Source organism: Mirounga angustirostris, unplaced genomic scaffold (genome assembly GCF_029215605.1).
Source record: "Mirounga angustirostris isolate CCGP_5_RB_7025 unplaced genomic scaffold, mMirAng1.0.hap1 SCAF_5, whole genome shotgun sequence".
In the NCBI taxonomy this organism is placed as follows: domain Eukaryota; kingdom Metazoa; phylum Chordata; class Mammalia; order Carnivora; family Phocidae; genus Mirounga; species Mirounga angustirostris.
The window spans coordinates 145,760,977-145,776,195 of NW_026991713.1; the positions used below are offsets into that span (position 1 = coordinate 145,760,977).

The 15,219-nt window shown below is 43.8% G+C and overlaps 1 protein-coding gene across 8 annotated transcripts in view; it reads left to right on the forward strand.

The window, feature by feature from the left end:
• RBFOX1 (RNA binding fox-1 homolog 1) overlaps positions 1 to 15,219 on the forward strand; it is a 335,670-nt gene that overhangs the window by 312,741 nt on the left and 7,710 nt on the right. For 4 of the 8 annotated variants that reach the window (XM_045874920.3, XM_045874917.3, XM_045874915.3 and 1 more), the window contains one exon: positions 4,453 to 4,505. The exons of the other annotated variants lie outside the window; for them this stretch is intronic. In XM_045874920.3, the coding sequence (XP_045730876.1) occupies positions 4,453 to 4,505 (53 nt within the window). The remainder of the gene's footprint in view (positions 1 to 4,452; positions 4,506 to 15,219) is intronic. 8 annotated transcript variants of the gene reach the window in all.

Sequence of the window (15,219 nt, forward strand, 5' to 3'; positions counted from 1 at the left end):
GGGAGGAATAGAAGGTTCAGGACAGTATCAGGAAGTCCCTCCGTAGAGACGTGACCCTCCACTGCTGACTCAGTACCCCTACAAGGGCGCCCTTGAGCCCAATCTTAGCGAGTGAATAAGAGTCAGGTCTTGAGCCAACCCAACCATGTTCAGATTTCACCACCACTTACCAGCTTGTGCGTGTTCCCTGACCTGCTATGCCTCTGCCTCTTCGTCTGTAAAAACTGGGATAGGAAGAGGCGTGGTCAGGAAAATTAAATCATTTAATGCATAGATACAAGGCTTGGCAGCCACCTGTCATGGATAAATACTCCATTGACATTAGGCCAGTGGCTTCTTGGCATCAACATTGCAAAGACTCAAGACAAACGTAGCCTTCTCCCTTGTGCTCAGTCATCAACCATTTCATTATTTTTCTTAAATTAGTAATCCTCCCTCCTCCCACAAAGCCTCCCCCTGTCAAACAGTCTTCCTGGGAAAAGTTGGGGCTCTGAAATGAAAATGGGAATGAACTTGCCGGAGATTTCTCGGCAGTGTTCCCAAATTTCCCCATGGTACGAATTACCTGGGACCATGATTCTCTTCAGGAACACCAGCCACTTAGGACAGTGCGAATGGGGGCCCCAGAGCTGGTCAATAACCAGGCCTTGGTTCTTGCCAAATGTATAGAGGATCAGACCTCTCTCCTGGAGGTTCTGATTCAGGCGGTCAGGGCTGAAACCCAGACATCTATATATTTTTAACAAGCATTCTAGCTAATTCTTGTCTTCAGGGAAGTTTGAGAAATTCTGCAGTAGAGGGCTCGGAAAAAAAAAAAAATTCCAGATGAAAAAAACTGGTAAAGAGAATTAGATGTAGACTCAGAAGGAAAGTGGAAAGACCTAGCAAAGATGCTCTTGGGTTTGCCCATGGGAGGTGATGAAAGAAGAGGAACAGGGGAGGAAGCAGATACAGAGAGCATGACATCGTGGCCACTGTAGACCAGCTTCGCTTTCAAAAATGAGGTTTAACATCCATTCTCTCAGAAGGCCTCCAGAAACTAAGAGGGACCATTCCTGGGCCATGTATGGTGTGTCTGTGGTTACATCCTCAGCAGGTTGCCTAAGAGGCTAGCATGGTGGGTGACAAAATGGAAGTTACAAAAGAAGCAAAAGCTGCAAAAAATTCAGTAATTCAGCTCCCTTTCCACTCTGTATTTGTGCCATACCCAGTGCTTCTCAGCTGTGGCTGATAGAAGACTCAGCTGCCGAGCATCTCCTAAACTACCTCATTCCACACCCTGCTCCACACCAGTTAGTCTAGGACCATAGGAGAAGGGCCTCGGCATTCACATTATTTTAACCTCTCCTTATAAGTCTAGGGAGCAGGCAGGTGAGAAGCATTCAGCTAGACAAGTGGCCCTCACCCTTGGCTTGTACGCCTGGAGCTCTTTAGAAACTGCTAGTGTCCGAGACCCACCCACAGAGATTCCCATTTAACTGATCTCAGGTGCAGCCTGGTCACTGGGAATTTTAGAAGGGCACCAGGTGTTTTTACCATGTGCAGCCAAGGCTGAGATCTCCTTGGCCAGACTTCAGCATCTACAACCAGTTTGCTGAAAGTCGAGTGCAACTGCTTTTGAAGTTTAAATTCTTCAGTCTATGTTGAGAGTGCAGAGCAGACTAGGATTGCCATAAGGGGTCAGGCCCCGTACCAGCCTCCTCTCTGCTCTGAAAGGTGAGCCCGCTGTCCAGAGTGTACCTGCACTGCTGTGGGCATTCAGTTTGTCCTGACCTTGCTTGGGGAGAGCTGACTTCCCAGCTACATCATTAATCTCTTTGATCATACCTCTCTGGTCATTTGGGGTAAATGATTCCACAGAGAGGGTCACATATGATCCATTTATGGGCTAAGATAGATCGTTTGTCTTAAAGGTCAAGTGGGGAGAAACAGACCGTATATAAAAATGTTATAACATAGTGGACAGAGACATCGCCATGAAACCTGCCCCTTATAACTCTACCCAGATTCCTCTGTTGGCTTCACATGTGGGCCACGTTGGCCTGACATCCCTCCCCAGGCAATAATTTGCAGGCATTTCCTGTTCACCGTACTCATAATCAGTTGGTGAAAGGGTAGCATAGTGGGGCAAGGGCTGATCATGCCAGTTGACTCCATGGAATTAACGAGCTCCATAGAAAGGCAGTTTTCTGAAATGTTAGGGAAATCTTCTGGATGTTTATGTGGAATTAAAAAAAAAAATCAGTATAGAATTGATACATCCAAATGGCTACTATTTTTTGTAAATACTCTTTAATAATTCCTTTTTTGCACTCTGCTGCAAAGGCCATGGCCTCTCCCATACAATATCATTATTGGTGATAACTTTATGCTTTGACATACATTTGATTTGACAGTCGGCCAACTTCTAAGCCAACTCTTTGAGTCATCCCCTTTGTTCAGAACTTTGCTCAGGAATCACAAAGACTCTCTAAAAAAATTCAAAATATATAGGTTATCCAAGAAAGAGAGAGAGAGAGGAGTAAGAAGGGAATGGAGAAATGGTAGCATTATTTTTCAGAGTTAGTGTATCATGTCCCAAGGAAGAGTGCTGTGAAGGACAACCATCATATTTCCTAAAATTCTGGTACAATTAAATTAAAGGTCTAGTATCTTTATAAACATACTTGTAGGTTGCATTCTTACAAGTTTTCCCTGTTCATTCAATCATCATTTTACTTCTGTTGGTTGCCTCTCATGGTTTTCCTAATGTCTAGCAGGTGGGACAGTTCCTTAGGGAAAATGCAGAAGTGGGATGCAAGGTGCCAGAGTCTTCTAGGACTATAGGGTCTGTACTGGATAGAACTACTTAACTAATGAGGCCCGTCCCATAAATAGGAGAATGGCTATACCAAAGACCCTGCCCCTCTGGATAAACCAGGTGGCCACTCTTGGTTATGGTAGTGTTCTCCTTGTGGGCATACTATAAACAGTCCTTCCAAGTGCTTGTTTGGCCCATCCAACAATCTCATACATGTAATTGGGGTGTCCATATCTTACTGCCCCTTGAGTAAGTCAAAGGTAAATAAGTCAAAACACATATTCACCCCAAACATCTTCATGTTCAGGGATATTAATTGTACTGCTCCTCAAACCTCAGAAATTTGAAGCCAGATGTTGGTGGGGCTCAGAAAGTCTATGTCCAAGCAAAAAGACAGCAGAAATCCCGGAACACTAACTTCTAGTCTTTTAAGAGAGGTGATAAATGAACTTGGCTGCCTTTTGTTACGTGGAAGAGAAACATACGGAATACTATTCTCAGAGCATGTATAATTTTGTTTAGGTTTCATTGGTGTGGAAATGGCTAGAATGTTCAACTGGATGCTAAATTCTAGTGAATTTTCCAATGGTAGCTCTGTTTATATTCCAGGGTGTACGTCTTGCAACAGTAAAACTTTCTTAAGATGTTTTAAGAAATGCTCAATCACTAGATACTTTTGGAAGCATTAAAACATTTGACAAGACCCATCAAACTAAGACCCAAAAAATGCATTTATCTTGCTTCTTCTTAATGATTCATATGCACAGTAAAATCTAACACATGAGAACCAGAAGACTCTCTACTGCCGATTTTGAGACATTTAAGAGCCTAGCCAATCTCACTGGGGGCATTTTTATAATCTGCCTCCCACAGACGTTCTTATTTCTGGAGAAATAAACAGTAGGTCTGAATTAGAACACATTTCATTGTGCAAATGCCACAGTTGGAAACATCTTAAGAGAGTTTTATCATCTTTCTGGATTTACTAAATCAAAGTAAAATGGCATTTTCCATTTTAATTTTCTTTTAAATACGGCATCATTAAAAATAATTTGATAAGATAGGATTTATTCCAATAGATGAGTGCTCTTACCTTCTTTATGTAGCCAGCCTATTTTGGTGAGGAAATTATCCATAACATGATACCATATAACATTCTCTTCTGAAATGACAGCATTTCTTTTTCTTTCCTTTTAAAGAAAAATTTTTTTGATATTATACCACAATAATAAAGAGTCTGGAATTTTATGATTTTCATAGCTAGTATCCCCTTTTCCCCAACAGACCGTCCGTATTTTCTTTAAATGTAGTCTCCGTTTAGCGCAGAAATCCAAGCACAGTTTGAACTGCCCTAGCCTTAGCAACATCCCCTGGCATGACGTTCTGGTAACACTTAGTATTAATATGACGGTGCAACAGTGTGTACATGGTCCCCGTTCTCACATCACCATGATTCCGTTGGCGAGGTCCCCGCATGCCTGTTTCACAATCTTTCTAAACTCTCAAGGTCTGAGATTTATCCACACATTTCCTTGCAACATCCATTCGAACGAAGCACCCCTCCCTCCCCGCATCTGATACATTCACCCAGTTGGCAGAGAGCACATTTCCCCCTGAGCGAGCAGTATTGTGAATTTTATCTTCTCTTCCAGAAATCAGTTCGTCTTCGTTGCAGCAGATGAAATTTCTTGTAACACCTCTGCAGGTAACAAACATTGCTACTTCTTGATGCATCCATCCAAAGCTCAGTATTCTCTCTCTCTCTCTCTCTCTTTTTTTTTTTCCTTCACATGCTGCAGTTGGTCACTCTAGAAAGTTGAGTTTAAAAAAAAAAAAAGGCAAAACAGAAACAAAGTCCATATATCTTTGGAGTATAGCTGAAGCCTTCAGGCTCCGCTGTCTAAAAAGATACTAGGCATTTTGCTAACTTGGATATTTTATTTCCAGTCTTAATGATACATGATCTAGAAAAGTAAGACTATGTTGAATGAAGCCACAATATGATCACGGTATAAGCAGTGCTCTTATGTTAAAATGCTGAACGGGGGAGATTAAGGACACATACGTGTGACTTGTATGTTTTTTGACGTATTTTGCCTGGGTTCACACAGATGTATATATGAATTATTTGGGATCTTTATTGAATGACTGGTTATAAAAGACTGAATTCAGAAAGCTAGAGGCATTGGAGAATATAATTATCTCTGTCTCATGAGAAGGGGATCTTCATTCTATTAATCAAAGATCCTCCATCTCCTTTCTTTTAAAACCTATTACAAGTAGCAGGATTTAGAGAGACAAAGTCTTCTGCTTTTGGAATCAGGGCATTGGCAAATGTAAATTGCACAGTTACATGATGTGTCCGTCAAAATAACGCCTGTCTTTTTGCTTTGATGTGGTTCAGAACAGTTATGTTTGGACTTTCATTAGCATGGAATTACTTGATTAAATGTCAAGATAGGTGAGTGCCAACAGATTCGGGGTTTTTTGGTTTTGTTTTTTTTTGTTTTGAGTTTGGGGTTGTTTTGTTTTGTTGCTTTTAAGCTTGAACTTTGACCAAAACAATTACTAGGGAATCTTACCAATATGTTGCTTCTAGCCAACAAGGGAGGACTGTACAGCTCATGAACATGTAGTTGAGTATGAAATGACCTTCAAAAGCCTACATTACACAGAGCCTTGCAGATAGAACTTCATCTGCTACCAATCACATTTTATCAGTGGAGCAGTAAATGAAGGCTTGTTTGCTAACGCTTCACTCCCTACTGAGTCTCTGGTGAGAAGGAACTAAAGGAAGGACAGTTTGCTAGGAACATGTCTCCAGCAAAAGGAAGGGCCGGTTTCATTGATAGAATCGGTCTCCATATTTTTAATGGCTGAAAGTCTTACCTTGGGAGTTCAGGAAGTATGCATGCTTATATTTTAAAGCGACAGCTTACTCCATTTCTATAAAACCCCTTGGATAAGGGCTCCCCTATTTTCCTTCCTCAACTCCTAGCCTCAAACATCGGTTTCTCCCTGTGAGAGGTGGTGACATCCCTAACACTTCACTAATACTTAATAGTAGAAGGTGGATAGTTGTGTAGCTGGGGGTGGCAGGGAATGTTCCTGGGATGCAAGAGACATTTGACATCTTCAAAACCTAGGAAAGGGAGCATGCATCTGAAGGGGTAACTGACCAGGGTGGGGAGGGATGTTGGCTTAAAATGTGAATAGATGCCATTGGTGGACATGCTGCCTTCTATCGCCTCCACCTCTCGTTTAAAATGTCTGCATGTCCCAGTGTATCTTAGGTTATATTTTGACATCATAGCTCAAACACAGCGAAGTTGCAGCTTTAAGAGGTAGACATTGATTTCATCCCGTGACTTAACAAACCCTGCCTTGTAAGCAAGTGGTCCACACTCACTGTTCCTAAAAGAGGCCACAGATAATGAAAGTTTGCCTGGGTAGAGCGCGTGTTTTCACCCACCTTACCTGATTTAGGACAGCTGCTTAGTAGATTCTTAATGAATTGCTACTGATCAGATTTCAAATTGAGAGAGATATCCCTGTTGCTTTGATGGCCATATTAATAATACGTTGTATGCTTCATAAGGTTCAATTTGAACTCTTAATTTTGAACCAAGCATGAAAAAGGAGATACCCATATCAATCAAATGTCAAATTATCTCCCAGCCAGTCCTCCCTCCTCATAGAGTGAATATGGAAAATCAGAATCGGTCGGTCAGCAAAGGTTGTGATTCATGGTTTCGACGAAGTCTCTTAGCGCCTGGGAGAACCCGGGGCACCCCTATTCTAACCAACACCATCCCCGCGTGCAGAACAACACTCCTTAGGGCAGGTCTCTTGAATCCTGGTATCTCCTGGATTTCAGTGTTCGACAAAAGACAACTTCTCTCTTTTTAAGTGAAGAAAGAAATCAATGAGACACTTAAAATCTCAGTTTTGAGGGCTCAATGGATTTTAGAACTGCAATTCTTATAAGGGCGTATTATTCTTACACAGCTGCCTGTCAGGCAGATCTGGCCAGTTTTGTCAGTGGCACGGGGTAAAGATGTGAGATGAAAATCGCCAGACAATAGGATCTGTGGCACTGAAGGACCCTTTCTTCCTGTCCCCAGAGGAAAAGTGACGATTTTTACTTGGGTCTTTTGGAGAGGATGCCAAAATGTCGACTCTGCTTTTGCTAGCCGCGGAGAAGAAACTTTTCTCGTTCGTATGTGCACTTTGTGAGACTGTATTTGTTTTCTTATTCAATAGTGTCTCCAGCACTGGTATTCGTTGTTTGGTTTTGCGTTTGGTTTGGTTGCTCCTGAAAGACAAAGTGTTCATGTGGGTGTCTCTGGTAACTGCTCTTTGCAGCACTGAACCCCCAGCATGCATGGGGGTTCTCATTCTGTACCATCAAGAACCTTTCATGAGTTAGATCCTGCAAGAGATGGCAAAAGGGACAAGGTGATTTCCCCTTCTCAGACTCGAGGTCTCCCTGCCACTGTGACTCACTGGAGCTTTTCCAGGATGGGCTAGTGATTGTAGTAGAAGGAGAATATGGGTCTTATACTCGAATGAAGGTTGAAAAGCCAAGTTAGTGATTTTGGCAGAACAGCTAGAAATTCATTTCAGTTCATTAATATGTAGTGAGTCATCACTGTGTATCAGCAAGTGTTCTGAGCCCTCAGGACATAGCATTCAATAAGCCAGGAGAAGCCTCCCTTCAAAGAGCCTCCCTTCTAGTGGAGACCAGACACCCAACGTGTAGATGCAAAGGCATGTGATAAACTTGCATGGCAAGTTATACAACAGCTATAATGATCAAAGAGCAGAGGGCCGGATAGAAAATAGGATGCAATGTTACTTTAGGTTCAGTGAGCAGAGAGGACCTCTCTGAGGGGGTGACGTTTGAGCAGGGAGGGACCTGAATCAAGTGAGGGTGTGAGCCAGGTACGGCACTGTGGAATCGTAAGCATTTCAGGCTGAATAAGCAGCAAGTGCAAATGCCATGTGGTTGAGGCATGCCTGAGGTGGCCAGGCTCAGCAGGATGTGCAGCAAGGCCACAGGCTATGAGTACAAGGCAAGAGTTTTCAAGATCAAATCAGGAAGACCACCAGGGCTCAGGACAAATGAGGACTTGGAGAATTTGAAAGCACTCAAGATTTAAGTGTGGTAGGAAGGCACTGGAGGGTCAGCTGTGATCTGCCTTATCATTTTAATGATGAGTTAGACGGCATTGTGGAGAACAGATCGCCAAAGGACAAGAGCAGGAGAAGGAGCACTAGTTGGGAGTCTCTTACAGCAGTCCAGGGAGGGGTGGCAGGGGCCTGGGTTAGGACGATGGTGCTGGAAGAGCCAAAAAGGTGGTTGGCTTTGGGCTGTATTTTGACCGGAGAACAAACAGGATAGGCCGGCAGATTAGAAGTGGATGAGGTTCGGTCCGTGTTAAATGTCCACTCTCTCCCTCTTGTTCCAGGAGCACGTCAGTTATTTCCATGGAGTGCTAAGACTTCTTGTCGCCATGAGGCGGGAGCCCTCCATCCCTGCAGTCCTTGTCCCTCAAACGGGCTTCGCTGAGTTCTCCAGGGTGTGACAATAACTTCCTGTCATTTTTGAGCAAATTCTCTGTGCTAGCAAGCTTGATAAATTTTACATATACATAGGTACCTGCATATACGTGTGTGTGTGCATATATGCACATAAGATTTATCACATCAGCTCAGTGAGATAGTTGTTATCCTGCTCCTCCTCTTAGAGGTTAAAAAAAGAAAAAAAAAATGCTCAGGCTCAGAGGACTTTGGTAACTTGGTCCCAATCCCAATGGAGTCCGTCTGATGACAAAGTTCTTTCCACTAGACCACACTGCCCCCACGTGCTCCTTGTATTTTGACCTTGGACCATTGACCTTTGCCTCCAGATGGAGTCCTCCTGCTCTCTTCAGCTGTGCTAATCTTGCTCCTAAAAAACTAGTGAGTTGGGGAGCATAGTTGTTAAAATGTTGAGGGGCCCTAAGGGAACTAAACAGCTCTCCACATGACTATTCCACTGGGTATTGATTTGACTTGGTGCGTCCCCTTCCTGCAGCAGGTGTGTGTTGAATACTCTGACGTGCTGGGGACTAGTCTAGGTGCAGGGACAGGGTGATGACGGGAAGCAGCTGCCTTGCTGGGGGGCATTCTGTGTATTCTGGGAGACAGGGTTAAACAAGCAATGTGTGTTCCGGGTCAGTTCTCCAAAAATCTTTCTTTTGCTGAAAATCAGTGGCTAAAAATGGATAAGCCATCCCCTAAAAACTACCAGAAACTTTGAACTAGCGGTTTTGGCTGCTGAATCCCAGCTGCCGCCTGCTCAAGAGAGTGTGTATGCATGCTTGTGTGTTTATGGGGTGCAGGTGGAGGCTGGGTCTCTGTCTGGCAGCAAGTCTGGCCTCCTCCACTGGGCCAGGCACTGTCTCAGAGGCATGGGACTCCAACCTGGGGACACACTCCCAGTTCTCTATGAGTACTGGACACTAGGTAAGGGTGGGGGTCCGCAAAAAAGCCCTGGCCAAATGAATGGCCAAAGCCATTAAAACAATCCCCTGTGAACGGGCTGCTATATACTTTATGAAGTAATTATTAGAAGCAAGTTCATGGCCACGTGGGGTGTCATCACCCTCTTCCATCTTTCTATCCCCGCCCAACCTGCGCATGTATGTTGCACAAACAGGCACATAAACACACACTCGCACATCCACACAGCCTCAGATAATATTTAGAGGTTTCCAAATGGGCCATTCCCCTAATTGATCCTTCGGCAAACTTCATCTAATTGTCTTCCTTACATTTTGGTGATTTGATTATCCAGCAAAGTCGTCATGCAGCAAATTGATTTGTAGTTAATTGGTCTGTTTCAATAAAATGTGATGTGTATTATAATAGAAGAGTGCAGGTGTTCAGGGAACATACAAACAAAGGAACTTAGTAAAAATATAACATTTACTGAGAGCTTGCTGTGCACTAGGCATAGTTCAAAGCTTGTTACAGGCAATAGTGATACCTTATAAAAATAAAATTTCTCTATGAGTTTACTTATAAAAATTAAAGATATCCAGATAGTTCTGAATTAGCCTGAGTGAGGGAGAGCTCTATCAGTGCAGAATTTGAATTAAAAAAATAGAACAGCAGTTATCAGACATTAGAGGGCATGAAAATCACCTGCAGAACTTACTAAAAATGCAGAATCCATTTCCTCTTTCCGTGTCCCTGCCCGAGATTCTGATTTATAGGTCTGGAGAGGGAGCCTGAAAATCTGCATTCTTACAAGTTCTCCCAGGTAACTCCTAATTCTTTAGGAACTACAGAGCTGATCAATCAGGAATCTTTCCCCCTTCAGTGGTAAGGAGAACACAGGATAGGTTTTTCTAGAGCTGTGCTTTGCAGTATAACCATATAGTATATGTGGCCAATAACCACATTTGGCTATAGGGCCCTTGAAATATGGCTGGTCCAAACCGAGATGAGCTATAAGTATAAAATACATACTCGATTTTGAAACCTTAGGACAAAAATTACGTAAAATATTTCATTAATCTTTAAGTTGATTACACACTGGAATGGTACTATTTTAGTATGTTGGATTAAATATATAAAAATGAATTGCCCCTCTTTTCACTTTTTTAATATGGCTACTATAAAAGTTAAAATGGCTCATCTTTGGCTCATTATGTTTTTATTGGACAGTACCATTCCAGAGTTAGATTTTCATTCGTTTTGTTCAAATGAATATTGAAAGGGTTTGTGTGCCCCAAGATCTGGTCTCTTAGAGGTGAGGGATACTCACCTGGGATTAAAATATTGTGGCATAATCTGGATATGGGCAGTGCATCCTGACTTTGTGTTTTGTCTCCAAGTGAGAGTATAGTGTGTGTGTGTGTGTGTGCGCGTGTGCACTTGCTCGTTCTTCTCACCCCGCTAGTTAACCTCTCAGAATCTCTGATCTGCTTACATAGTGTATGGGGGCTCCAGATGCTTACCTCAGGGGGAGTTCTGACACATGTACTCCATGGGCTTTAGTGTGGTGACCCCATCTGGGATAGAGAGAAGGCAATGCTACCTTTAAAGCATCAATAACTGACACTCATTTGGTTGCTGACTGGTAACCAGTAACCCTCACATCAACCTCACTACTGCCTTATAAAGCAGTCAGAATGCACCACGACGTCCATTCACAGATGGAGGACGTGGCTCAGAGAGGAGATAAACTCTCTGAGATTACGCTTTGTGGTTCCCCCAGTAGACTGAACCCTACCTGGGGGCCATGTTGATTTCAAAGCATGATGGGGATTTCTCAGTGATTTTGGTAGAACAGTTGTCAAAACACAAAGAAGGTGAAACAGCCTTTCTATGAGGAGGATGGCCTTGAGCTTGGCATTACAGAGAGCATGGCTATGGGTCTTTTATTTGAGGAGGCATTCCAGAGTGAAGGAATTATGGCCAAAAGCAGGACTTACTGTGTCTTCTCAACTCCCAGGTAGTGGCTATTACTCTGCTCTGATGAATCCAGAGTCAAGGTTCCTATCTCAGACCTGATCTGTCGGGACTCAGAATTGAAAGAGGTTTTGAATTGCACGGAGAGATGCCATCTGATTTGCCATAGGTGGAATGGTCCGTTTCTCATAGATGTTACAGGTGTTACAAGTGAACTTACGCATACAGAGTTCAGATGTGTGACAGTTCGGATAGGCGAACTCTACGGTTTCCTGTTTAGAAGCTAAAGAGTCCAGAAGATGTTTTCTGCACTGGTTCTGAGCCGAGAAAGCATGAGGCTGAAAAATGTATTAAGTGATTGGGGAAGGTGATCAGTTCAAATCCAGGCTAAGGAAGTGAGCAACATTCAGAAATGTCAGAGTCAAGTTGAGATGACTTCATGTTGTTCATTTGGAGAATTTCTTCCATTTCTACTTGGGCCTTTTTGGGGAAGTTTTGCTATATTTGAAGTGGTTTTATAGATGTTTTGAGTCTGGGACTGGTTAAGATCCTCTCCCATGTATCTTGAGAAGCTTTTAGAATAAAGCTTGGTCACCCCCCCCGCCATGGTCTACAAATATATACTTGTAGACAAATGGTCTATAAATGTCATTATCTAGACTACAACTAGGACAGGCTAGAATAGTCAAAGAGGAGTGTCTCCTTAGTGGGTATGTTCACTGAGGCCACTGAGCCCTCAGACGACTCTCCATACGAAAGTGAACGGGGACATCCCCTTCTAACCCATCTCCCTTTAAATTCTTTCCCAGTACATTCAAGTGGTTCCCACCCTAATACTTTCAAGAGGATTTTTCCCCTATTGTGGCAATCCAGGATATGTGGTAGGGGGTCCTATGAATCCTCTTATTTCTTCCTGTGGAAACAGGTTGATGGGCACCAGCTGTTCCGTGTCTCTTTGCGGTAGACAGAGATTAACTCATTGTCTTTGCTCTGAATGACCCTGAAAGATTGGCCCCAAATCTTGGCCATTATTACCATTTCTATCCTAAGATCTTCTCAAACCAGTGCACATTATGCTAACCCAGACTATACAGCCTCAAGTTGTGATGTTCTACGATTTGAGAAAGGAGGGTTTGCACCCTGAGCCTTCTTGGTTGTCTGGTAGATGTTTGTTTGCCTGAAAGTGAGAGCCCATTCATCTGCAGGATAGCTCAAGCTATCCCAAACCAGGAATTGGAAAGGGCTTCTGCGGCCTCCCATATTCTGGGCTGCCTCCCTTCATCTTTTGAAATGAGGGATTTTGTCTCCATCCTGAGCCACAGAAACCCCACAAGCCAAGGGGACCTGTCAGATCCTGCAGTCCAGAATCACCAAGGGATTTGTCAGAAGTCTTCCACCTCTTTCAGTAGGACTGTGGCATCTTACTATGTTCTGCTGCATGTTTATTAGTGATGAGTGTGAGATGGGTCAGTTGGAAAATATAAATGCCTATAACACTCTATTTTTGAAAATGGATTGATTTGCAGTTGGATCAGGGAAGGAATTAATGCAATAGCTGGGGCAGAGCTGAGGAATTCCGAAGCCCACATACCCTCTATGTGCTCTTTTTCTTCCTCTTCCTGACTGATATTAGCTGTAGCTCCTTTCCAGCCACTGACAATTGCCAAGAGCAGAGCATTTTCCCAAACGCAAAAAAAATGCCTGACCTGGAATGGTGTTCCAGATGCTTTCTTTCTGGATGAGGGGAAAGCAACAACCTATCAATCAGTGGATTATCCCAGCAGCAATGAAAACCAAAGGATTTTCTTTTGAAAGTCCTTTGGTTTTTCATTGGAAAAGCTCAGGAAAACCAGAGTGCTGAAGTGGGATGAACATCTGGGTGGGATGAGGAGCCCCTCTTCCTGGGCAGGTTAGCTTCTGTCTTCTCACGGGGTGCCTCAGACACCCAGACCAGGGCGAGCCATTCTGGGATCCAGACCTCAGTGGACCCTCCACAGGGAAGGGAAGGGAAATACCCCTTAGCTTAACCATCGCTCTCCAAATAGCAGGCTCTTAGAACCGCAGGGTTATGGTATGGTACCCCCTTTGTATACTGTGTTGTACGTGTGTGCCCGGCATGGATTCATTTTCCCAAATGTCTTTCAGACTGTATCTTAGATATAATTAGGAGGGCGCTATAGCCGCTGATGACAGGGCAGACACCCCAGGGATGGGAAGGCATACTCTTTGAAAAGCATACTCTGCAACACTTCTGTGTGTGGTGGGGGCACAGTCCTCCAGACGTCGTTGCTGCAGTGTGGCTGTCCAGGAGAGCTACACGCCACCGGGAACTTCATCTGGGGAGTGAGGGTTTTTCACTTCCCCTTCTCCCCCAGGGTCTTCCCCGCTATCTCTGGGACAGGAGGCATGGGGAAGTGATGCTACAGGAAGAATAAAGGTCTGAGGAGGCATAAAGGCTCTTAACTGAGATATACCGAGTAAAATACAGAGAGTGAAATTAGGGTTCTTACTATGTCCCTGTAAGAAAATCACTTCGCCGCGCTAGAATCCTGGTGTGGGTACCAACACAGCTCTACTGTATTTCATTATAATCCAGCTTGTTTCAACTAAATTCAGATCTTAATAATAAGTAATATTTGCATCTGTCAGTAGAGTTCACGAAGCACTTTAATAAACACAGGTTCTCGTTTCTCACTGAACGGGCAGCATAGTTATTCATTTTACTCCAACATAACGTTAGGCTCAAACACAGCACTTCTAACTACATCTGTAACTCATAAATTAGATAGTGCTTACCTCCACAAGTATCTGTAAGTTGACTGCTAGAGCTACATGCAATCATGTTAGAAGAGAATCTTTCCCTTGCCTCTACAGACCAGAAGTCTAGGCAGGAGTGAGAGCCTGGCTTGGCAAACTCTGTATAAGATCCCCTGCATCGTAATCTCGTATCTGTAGACTGCTTTGGACTCTAAAATGTACCTGGTTTCTTTCCATGTACTTTATGAATTAGACAAGGCTTAGACCCAACAAGACCACTTCATGAACAGGAAAATGAGGCTCAGAGAGAGCGACTTGCCTAGTCTTTGAGAAAGGACATTGCAAAGGCAGAACTTGAACTTGGATCTTCTTGCCCCGTGCCCTGTGCTCTCCCTAGCACCATGGGTGGCCTCCTGGTTTTCACTTGTTGCTAAGGTCGAAAAAAGGTGGGCTCATGATGGCATGGCTGCAAGCCATGGTGAGGTCACCAGGAAAGCTGTTATCTTCTATTTCATTGTTTGGTTGGCTTTTCCCTAAAGGGCTTTGATGAGCCTGATGGCATCTTGGCCCGTGTTCTGTGAACTCTCAGCGGTGATGTGAAATTACACACTCTGTATTCCCAGAGTCCCCAGAAACTTATTTTCTGAGTGTCTTGAAGGGTTTTGAATGTCTCTGGGAACAGCTGACCTAGAATCTTCAGAAAGCCTACCTGGAAGAATCTTGGCTGCTGACAGAATCCTAAGGATGGGTGCAAGTGTCTTCTCTCCTGTTTACTCCTCCCTCTTGGTGCCTTTACTCCCGCAGTGACGTTGGCTTGGCCCTTTGTTTACCTGCACTGCGGCCAGTGCTTGGGTGGATGCTGGAGATAAAAAAAAAAAGCGAACAAAATAGACTTGGCCCCACCTCCCATGGGGCTGACCTTCCTGGCAGGGGCGGGACGGGTCAATAACCAGGTAGGGAGATAAGTAAACAAAATTGTTAAGAGACTTGCTATGTTACATGAAGGGCAGGCAAGTGCCAAGACTGTAAGGAGAAAATGAATTTGCACGTGTTCATGGAGTAGCAATGAGGCCAGTGTGCATGGAGCACAATGAGTAAGGGGCAGAGGGTAGGAAGAGAGGATTGAAAGACGAGCAGGGGTAACTCATGCAAGTTTGGGTTTATTCTGGGATCGATGGAAAACCACTGAAGGGGTTTAA